The sequence below is a fragment of the Vicia villosa genome, linkage group LG4, assembly GCF_029867415.1.
Source record: "Vicia villosa cultivar HV-30 ecotype Madison, WI linkage group LG4, Vvil1.0, whole genome shotgun sequence".
Lineage (NCBI taxonomy): Eukaryota > Viridiplantae > Streptophyta > Magnoliopsida > Fabales > Fabaceae > Vicia > Vicia villosa.
The window spans coordinates 143,532,566-143,543,115 of NC_081183.1; the positions used below are offsets into that span (position 1 = coordinate 143,532,566).

The 10,550-nt window shown below is 38.4% G+C and overlaps 1 protein-coding gene across 1 annotated transcript; it reads right to left on the reverse strand.

Moving 5' to 3' along the window:
• Positions 1–4,719: 4,719 nt before the first annotated feature.
• Positions 4,720–6,848, reverse strand: LOC131599828 (uncharacterized protein At4g26485-like). The gene is made up of 3 exons (XM_058872085.1): positions 6,469–6,848; positions 6,197–6,395; positions 4,720–5,196 (listed from the first exon to the last, which is right to left on the reverse strand). Exons 1-3 carry the CDS (start codon positions 6,701–6,703, stop codon positions 4,875–4,877), a joined length of 756 nt encoding a protein of 251 aa, XP_058728068.1. The 5' UTR covers positions 6,704–6,848; the 3' UTR covers positions 4,720–4,874.
• Positions 6,849–10,550: the final 3,702 nt, after the last annotated feature.

A 10,550-nucleotide genomic window follows, 5' to 3' on the forward strand; every position in this document is an offset into this window, starting at 1 on the left:
TTAACAATGTTTGTTGTTGCAAATAAATGTGATGCTGAGATATATTGTGAGCCAAAACCTGGTGGTAGTACTTTTATGGATAGGATTAGGGAGAAGGGGAAGGGCAAAGCAGATGATGAGAATAATTGTGAGGATGAATCAAGTGATGAGTCAGTAATGGATGTGCATTTTGATGATAGTGAGGAGGAAAGAATGAAGGGTTTTGCTGAAGAAATGGATGATATGGTGAATGGAAATGCGGCTGAGCATATAAATCAATCAGATCCTGGTGCATCAAGTCAACCAGTTAATAAAATGCGTGTCACAGAAGAAATGGGGAAGCAACATGTCATTGAAGATGAATACATGACAGACGAGTTGGATAATGGGGTTGAGGATGATAGTTCTGATGAAAGGCCTTGTGTTATAATGTTCAATGAGGAAGATAAACTGAGCAAGGATTATGTCTTCAAAGTAGGAATGGAGTTTCGTTCCTTGAGACAGTTTAAAGATGCCATACTAGAGCATAATGTGCTAAATGGAAGGGATGTGAAGTTTGAGAAGAATGATTCTAATAGATGCAGGGTGGTTTGCAAGGACAAGAAGAAGTGTAATTATACAGTATTATGTAGTAGGGTATTAACATTCACAACTTTTAGGATAAAGACACTATTTGCAAAACATAAGTGTGGGAGAAAGTTTTTTAACAAAAGTGCTAAGGCAGAATGAGTTGCTAAGGTTATTGTAGATGGTTTGAAGAACAATACTAAGATGAAACTGAATGAGGTAGTTGCAGATATTAGACAAATGTATTCCACTTAAATCCCAGGGTGCAGGGCATTTAGGGCAAGACAAATTGCAAGACAAATAGTTGAGGGGGATTCAAGTAAACAATTTAGTATGTTGTGGTCTTATGGTGTTGAGTTGAGAAGGGCTTCAGCAGGCAATACATTCAAAATCAACACTACTTCATTTGCCCCAGGATTGAAGCCTAGGTTTGAGAGGTGTTACATTTGTATTGATGGGACCAAGAAAGCACTGACAAAAGCATGCAGGCCCTTTATTGGATTGGATGGATGTCACTTGAAACACAAATATGGTGGTATTTTACTCATTGCAGTGGGCAGAGATCAAAATGACCAGTATCTTCCTGTTGCTTTTGCTGTAGTTGAGAGTGAAACAAAAGACTCATGGAGCTGTTTTATGAAGTTACTTATTGAAGATATTGGAGATGGTAGATGGTGTTTCATATCAGATCAACAGAAGGTAATATTTAGTATCTTAACATTGGTTAGTTAATTAATAGTTTCATAACATTGGTGTTTCCTTTTGTTTGAAGGTAATATTTAGTATCTTAAAATTGGTGTTTCCTGTTGTTTGAATAGGGACTGGTTCAAGTGTTTGAAGAGGAGTATCCAGTTTATGAGCACAGATTTTGTTTAAGACATTTATATGCAAACTTCAAAAAGAATTTTGGTGGAGGAACTTTGTTCAGGGATCTCATGATGGCAGCTGCCAAGGCTACCTATTTTGAGGCACATGAAGCAAAGATGCTTATGATCAAGGAGGCCAAATTGGAAGCTTATGAGTGGTTGGAGGCAATTCCCAAGAATAAATAGTGTAAGCATGCTTTCCCTTTCTTCTCAAAGTGTGATGTGTTAATGAAAAATTTGAGTGAGTCTTTTAATGCAACCATTTTATTGCAAAGGGACAAGCCAATTATTACTATGCTTGAGTGGATTAGGAATTATTTAATGGGGAGGTTTGCAACCCTTAAAGAAAAAGTAGATGGATACAATGGTCAAATAATGTCTAAACCATTAAAGAGATTAGATAGAGAGATTGAGAAGAGTGCAAGTTGGACAACAACGTATGCTGGTAGGTATTCATTTCAGGTTACCCATGCACTCTTTACTGACAGCTTTGTTTCCACCATTGTACAAACGTGGTGCAGGGAGGCCCAAAAAGTTACGTAGGAGAGAAGCTGATGAGGTTAATCAAAACAAATGACAGAGAACTAATACTAGTCATAGATGCAAAGTTTGTTTTGAACTAGGTCACAACAAAAGGACTTGCAAAAAAATAAGCAAATTATTGCCATGGGTGTGCCAACAAATGTACCAATTGAAGAAGTTCCAGCAAACACTGTGCAAAATGAAGAAGTTCCAACTAATAATGTGACTACTGAAGATGTGCCTACACATGCCAGTCAAACAGCCCAAGCAAATGTGAATACCAAGAAAAAGGTATTCAAATTGACTTAACTGAATTATTTACATAACTGAATCATTACTCATCCTGATTTGTTTTCTTGCAGCATATGGCTAGGGCAAAGCTTCAAAGAATTCCAAGTCTGGAACAGGTGTTACAACACAACCATCAAACTCTTCACCTGTTGATAAGTACTATGAATGGGATGCTGAAACATTAGAGGTCTTGCTGGATTTGGATGATATATTGGACATTAGGCCTTTGCGTGTGGATGCTTCACCCATTAAGAAAAAAGATGCTCAACCAACAAAGGATAAAGAACCAATTGCTACAACCAAGGATTCTGAACCATCTAATGCAACTACTGCTACCAAGGCCAAGGATGGACCCAGAATTTTCTTTGGCCCAGCTCCAAAAAAGCCCAAGACCAAACCATTCAAACAACCTGCAGCTGCATCATCTGTTGGACAGGTTCCTTCCAAACCACCTACAGCATCTTCAACAGAAGTGCGGCCCAAAGCAAAAAAAAGTAAAAGTGATTTTCAACTGGAAAAAAGGCAAAGTGATGGACTCAGGAGCCTAAAGACAAAGGCTATTCCAGGGCCAGGAAAAAAACCAGATGACCCATTGGTGATCACTGAGGAGGATGAAGCAATAGAGGATTCAACAAGTGGTGTCCCCAAGACGAAGAAATGGGATGACATCTACAAAGGCTTAACTCAGTGAACAAAGGATGCATGCCTCATGTTGTTTTGTAGTTTTTGGAAACCTTTTTTTGTAATCAAATGCTTATGCTTGTTTGTTATGGTTATTTACCATCTTTTGAGACCATTATTTTGTTTAACTCAAGTCAGTTTAATATGCTGCAAACATATACTAAATACAATGCCTTATTATGTTATGTCTAATTACACTTATTTCTACTAAATTAAATGCCTTATATAATGGAATACATTTGTTGATGTAATCAAATTATATAAGTCAATTTATAGGTCACTAACTATGTTACAATGGAACCCGTCAAGTTAGAGGTTACCCATATCATACACAAATTGTAACATTGCCAACAGGATTATAGGTCACTATGGAACTAGTCAAGTTAGAGGTCTTATAGTTCTTAAAACAACAACAACATGATTAACAAACAATTATTAAACCCAAGCCACAACATTGCATTCAATTTCAGAAACAAATGGTTACACATTACAGGTTTAGAAAAACTCAAAATTGCCCATGATCCTTAACATTTACATTTCATTAGCAAATACAAATTGACCATGAACGAATTTGCTAAGAAAATTGTCTTCATCTTTCCATAAAATCCCTCTGACTTCTGTTGGATCTGCAAGACAACATTCTTCTTCATTGCTGACTCATATAACTCCTTCAAGGCTTCAACAGATTGCATCTCCCTTATCTTAGTTGAATCATTTGTCCATTCTTCATCTAAACTCTCCATTATGTTATGCCCTGGTTCCATATCATCATCCCATTAGAAGATGTTGCACGTTTCATCACTTTGCCAAAAGGGACATCTCCAGAAGAGTCTTCCTCGATTACGGCCGTTTTTGCAATGATACGATGTCATACGAACGTTGTAGACACACAATCTCCATCTACGATTGCTCACACTTATTGAATGAACTGCTGAAACCGAATTGCCTCTATTTGAAGAAGACGCCATAGATTCACGCGAAAATGAAGAAGACGAAGCAGAAAGATGAAGAAGAATATGCTTTGCAATGAAGAATGAAGAAGACGGTGAGGAAGAGGATGAATAGGTGAGAGGGGAGAATTAGGGTTTCTTCCGTGTTATTATAATGGGGCTCCAACGTGTCAAATGAAAACATACAGCTGGCAAGCCACGTCACCCTCCGTTAGTGAAAACTAACGGGAGGGACAATATATCGTGACGTCTAATTTTGCAGGGACCATTTTTCTAAGAATTTTTTTACAGGGACTAAAAGTGCAGGGTCGCGTTTTTGTAGGGACCTCTGGCATAATTAACCCTTTAAAATTTATTAGACTACCTGCTATCAAATATTCCCTATCAAACCATTCGCCATTTATCGACATGAGATTTTAAAAAATTAGCTTTTAAAAGTTGATATCAGACCATTCACCATTTATTGGCATGAGAGATTATAGAAAACTAGTTTTTAAAAGTTGATATCTGACCATTTACCATTTATCGGCATGAGAGATTATAGAAAACTAATTTTTAAAAATTGATATCAGACTATTCACCATTTATCGGCATGAGAGATTATAGAAAACTAATTTTTAAAGGTTGATATCATGCCATTCACATTTATCGGCTTGAGAGATTATAGAAAACTAGTTTTTAAAAGTTGAGATAAATCTAACTCTAATTGTAACAACCAAATTACTTTATAAGGATCTTTTTCATTTTATATTCAATTCACTGTTATAATAATCAAATTTATGGAATTATTTCATTCATAATCAATTTTTGCGTAGAATCAAACACACTTCTAAAGTTAAAGGATCACTAATGTGAGATAGAGATAAAGATGGAATCAAACATTGACTGTATTATCAATCCAAAAGCTAACAATGACTGTATTTTTAGCTTGAAACTTGATAAACACAGCCATATTCACAGGCAGGATCCAAATTATCAATTTCAAGTTGACATGATACTCACACAAGCAAAATAATTTCTAGTTTTTGCTTTTCTTTTCTGAAACACTTTTCGCTATTAGAGATGTCTGTAGCTTGAACTTGTAAGTATTAGCTTCCCCAATGGGGAAAGATAAGTCTGATAACTTCCCATGAGCTCTCTTGTTGTCATAACCAGGATAGTCATCTTTGCAAAATGGAACAGCTTGGTGCAACAACAGCCCTCTCTTTTCTGCTTTCCTTACAAGATCCCATTTGTTGTATGGATCACCTTCTTTGTGAGTTACATGTATCTCTCCTCCCTCTTTCTTTAATAGTGCTTTTGCATTTGCCATAAATCCCTTCATCAACTTTTTGTTCAACCTGTTTGGAGGCCAAAATTTCATATACATTAGTTACCATTCACAACCTCAATTAAGAATGAATATACTTGAATTAGAGTTTTAAAAAATTGTCCAAGACCAGAGTCTAAACTATATATTGTCCAGTGTGGAACTCTCAACACCCTCTTTTACATTCAGGATCTGAACATCTAGAACATAGAAATAAATGGTGGGTGGTCGGATAACAAAAACTTGATAGCAGATGATCCAACTAATCTTAAACCTGACTTTTGATACTATGTTAAGAATTGTGGTTTCAGCCTAAAGCATTCATACAAAATCGGCTTGTAAGATGAGAATTGCCCCCACTTATAAGCACATGTTCAAGTCATATATTATCGGATGTGAGACTCTTAATATCATGGATCACAATGTAACCATGATAGTGTTATACAACGTCAATTATACCTAAGGATGGCAAAACTGGTCTGGTCCGTCAGACATGCCTCTTTAACTTGCACTTTTTCGCGGGACAGTCTAAGGTTTTAGACTCGCATCCTCTAATATGTTCGCCTCGCCACGTTTTTTTTGCGAGATTTTACTGGTGCAAGCATTAACATAAAATTTTGCAAATTTTAGCCTAAAAAGATAAAGTGTCTGCGAGCCCACCCCACCCTCATTTTTTCGCAGGGCGGGCTAAAGGTTTAGACCTGCGCCCTCAACAATGTTCGCCCAATCCCATTTTTTGGCGAGGTTTGGCAGCATGAACCTACACAGGACGGACATGCATGTTTGCCACCTCTAATTCTAACCAATAACGAGGGGCCTAATGGATCTTAAAGAGACTCTCATACCAACATCAGATTTAGGTCAGACCTAAGTCAACCCTAAAAACATGCTTATAAGTGAAATTCAACATATCTTATCCAATGTGAGGTTTTCATCACATGATAAAAGTAGTGATGAGATATATAAACATGTATAAAAATAGTAAATGAAAGAAAGAAAACAGAAAAAAGAGAAAAAAAAAGGAAAATTACTGAATCTGGCAGTAGCTATTCTCAGGGTAAATGAATCCAACATGAGGGAAATTATAAACAACACGATCAAACCTCTGAGTCTTGAGAAAGAAATGCTGACTCATAACCTTAACATCAACATCATAAAGAACAATACAACCCCTTTCTTCAAGTTCCCTCGCATTACTAACTCCATTACTATACTTCTTTTCAATTTTCTCTGAAAATAAAAAAATCATCAAAATGACAAAATGGGTATGATGAAAAAAGTTGAAAGTTTTGATTTTTCTTACCCTGAGAATCAAGGGAAGTTGCAACTAGGTTGTGAGCAGAACCAAAAGCTCTGGCTAAACAAAGAGAGAAAGAGAAGTCACCCTCTCCAACGAAGAGTATTTTGTGCTTTGATGAGTAGTGCTTTTTCCATTTCTGTGTGTTTGGTGATGGTTCCTCTTCTTCTGATTCTGATTCTGATTCTTGTTCATCATCAGTGTGAAGTTGATGATCAATTTGGTCTTGTGTTGGACTCATTTGGATCAATAATTAATTTTCAACGATGATGATGATTGATGCATACACTAAAATAAATGATTTTTGTTGCTACAGACGCTAATGACCAATCATCTTTGCTTTATAACAAGAAAGAAAGTTGGAAACTTTATTATATGGTGTCTCTCTATTTCTCTCTTTAAAAGTAAATGGAATATTAAAAACCTTTCCTGTGAAAAATACAGTACTCAGTTACATCACATTATATGAGTTTACAACGGTTTTTTTCTTTTTATTTTTTTTATTTAAATTTTCAAATACATTGATTATTTATTTACCAACATAACTCTATTTATTCTTACATTTTTTTTTTTGCAATACACATTAAATATTATATCATAAAAAAACATAAATCAATTCTCTCTTATGGTTTTGTTTGGAATCAAATAGGGGGGAGTGGAATAAAATAAAATAGAATGATATTGTATTGTTTGGATAATTTAAAAACGGATGGAGCGGAGTGGAATAAAGTGGTATGGATTCCATTTCATTCCGCCACTTACCACCATATTCCTTCCCCTTCGATTTGGGCGGAATGAACAACTTGTCTTGTTCCGTTTTAAAATTTTCAAAGAATGAAATGGTATATTCGTTTTCCTCCGCTCCATTCCGTTCATTTTATGATATCCAAACATAACCTAAAAGACAAACTAATTTTTCTTTAATTACAAAATTAGTTGTTAGTTATACAATTAATTTTATAGATTTTATATACATTTGAAATAAAATTTACTACTACGTAATATAAGAACTTTTGAATTTTTTCTATTCTTTCTAATTTCAAAATAAATTATTAATTTTTTATCCTTATAAGTTATACTTCTTATAAAGTTGCATCTTTTTCTACAAATTACATTAAATTAAATAATATTGTACAATAATAAATAATTCTCTTTTCTAAAAATAAATTTGTAAAATTATACAAAATACTCAACAAATTTATTATTTCAATCAACTTTTTTAATTTCAGTCATTTTTTATGAGGTGTTATGTTTCGTAGTTATAGTATTTGATAAATCAATATTAACATTATATATTTTTGAATTAAATCAAATATATACTAGTAAATTATACTAATAACACAAACATTAATTACTTTAAAAATTATTGACTTTTACTTTTATTATACATCTAAGATTTAAGATTAAGGTCACTTTTGTACTTATCATAGTGAACTCACTAATGCCACTTTTTAAATTGTAATAGTTATTAGGGAGAGCATCAATTACCAACAAATTTAATACATCACTTTCAATTTTCTTAATCTTCGTAATATTTTTAAAGAATTTTTCTTTGGCCACCTCCCTATGAGGGTGACCCCAGCGAAAATCCCAAAATACCCCTGTTTCGGAAATGAACTTCCGAAGCATTTTTTTTTTAAAAAAAATTTCCTTAATTCGGAAGTGCATCTCCGAAAACACCTCATGGGGGGTGTCTGCGGAGATGAACTTCCGAAAACACCTTTGTTCAGATTTTGGAGGGTTTCGGAAGTTCATTTCCGAATTATGCAGAAACTGTGTTTTTTTTATGTTTTTTCTAAAACAGTCTCGCATTTTAATTAAACGTAAACGCCAAATAAAATAAGCAATAGATAAACTGAAAATACTAATATGATAAATAAACAAAAAAAAATACTAATCCGATGAAAATAATATATACAAACCGAAAAAAATAAAAATAGTGTGCTAAAGATACAATCCGATAACAAAAAATATATAAACCCGACCACTACTGGGTGTGCCTAAACCTCTCGCCCTGAGACCTCCTCTGCCGCCTGTATGTCGCCGCACGGCCCGCATCAGTGACGATCATCTCCATCACGGCGACTGCCTCTGGACCGCCCCGCTCCACGATACCTCGATCCAACGCGTCCCGCCCAATCATCGATATCCGCTGGCAGATCGGCATGAGATCAATGGCGTGATCATCCTCGGCCTGCTGGTTCTCCAGGATCTCCTCGTGTGCTGGCCTAGGAGCGTCGGGAATGTCGGGTCTCAGAAGAGGATGTGACACCCGGTAGAACCATGTGACGTATCCCTCCTCACTGTGCCAGTCCTGGGTGACCCGAGTGAGACGGTACTCCAGCGGTACCACATGATCCTCCCAATGCTCCCATATGGCAGTGAGCTGCACTCGGGTCACAGTGTCGGGAGCAGCCTCAAAGGGTGACCTGGGTATCCGCTGCACGAATCCGAACTGACGCATGCACCGCTCAGGGAGATATCGAACCATGATGCCGGTCCCGCAAGCCAACCAGCCAGAATAAAGTGCAATGCCGTCAAAGGGGACAATCTGAGCGTAGTCGATGAACGGCCTCCAGGTGACGTCGTCGTGCAGAGTGCGGTCCAGGTATCCACGGTATGGTCCCACCGCATCGTTCCCCCTCTGGAGATCGTATCTGGCGGCCCTGGGCAAGGCGTCCACGTACGCAGGATCGAGGTGGTAGCCGTGGATGCGGGAGAAGTAGGAGATGATCCAGCTCTGAAACAGAAACAAGATAATGTATTAAAATTAAATACGAAACATATATAAATAAATAAATACGATAATGTATTAAAATAAAACGTACCGTAAGCAGTGTGCAGGATCCGACCAACTGCCTCGTCCTCCAGTTGGAGGCCTCATTCAGCTTCTGGTAGAGATATGCCAGAGTAGCTGACCCCTAGTTCCACTGGTGAACGGTATCCAGGTCCATGAAATAGCGGAGGTAGGCCACGTCGACGTACCTGGCACTCTTGTCCACAAAGCATGCAGCGCCTACCACATGCATCTATCAGCACCGGAGAGCGCAGCCGCGGTGGTACTCCCTGAATACGTCGTTACCCTCCTGCTCGGCCTCGGCCGCCGCGTCCAGGTGGAACTCAAAATAGAGGCTCAGTGTGTTGAACCGGACATGACACCCAGAAGTCGAGACGCACTCCAGGTGAGCAACCTCGTGCGGCATGCCCAAATAGTGCATCATCCACTCAATGGCCTCGACCCTCTGGATCCTGGAGTGGTCCAACAGCCACCCCCTGATGGGCAGGTGGAGAAGACACTGGACGTCATGCAAGGTGATCGTCAACTCCCCCACCGGCAAGTGGAAAGAAGACGTCTCCTTGTGCCAGCGCTCCACAAATGCCCCCTGCATGCCGGTGCTGATGGTGGTGTACCCGGTCATGCAGAGCCCGCTAAGCCCTGAACCTCGCACATGGTCGTTAAACCACTGAGTTGCTGGTTTAAACAGACCGAAAATCTTCCTGGAGTGGTTCACCATTTTCAATGGCTCTCTCTCCTGTTACAAAAAAAAACAAATAAGCGAGAAATAAACGGTAAAATTATAAAAAATGGTGACAAATAAACGGCTAAGTTAAAAAAAATACCTCTCCCTCCCAGATCCGCCGAGCGACGTGATCCTGGTAGTGAATCAGCAGGGAAGTGTCAAAAGGCCCTCCTGGATAGCTATCCACCTCCTGCTCCTCCTCCTCCCCGACTGGAGGGTCAACATCCGGTATCACCTCCTCCTCATCCTCATCCTCCTCCTCTCGCTGGCGTGAAGAAGATACCCGAGCCAGCCTACTCCTAGAGCCTGAAGCAGATGAACTCTCCACCAAGTCCTGTGGAACGCGCACACGGCGTCCCCGGCCCCGCCCGCGTGTCGACGCCAGCTGCGTCGCCTCCCGCTCGCGTCTAGCCGACGCAGTCTGGAACTCCCTGCCCTGTCTGATGCGTGCTGGCTGGTTGCCTGACATGTTCCTGTAAACAATTGAAATCGATTAATATGCGAGACAAATGAAAAAACAAACAAAAAATGCACTTCTGATACAGTTCGGAAGTTCATTTCCGAAAC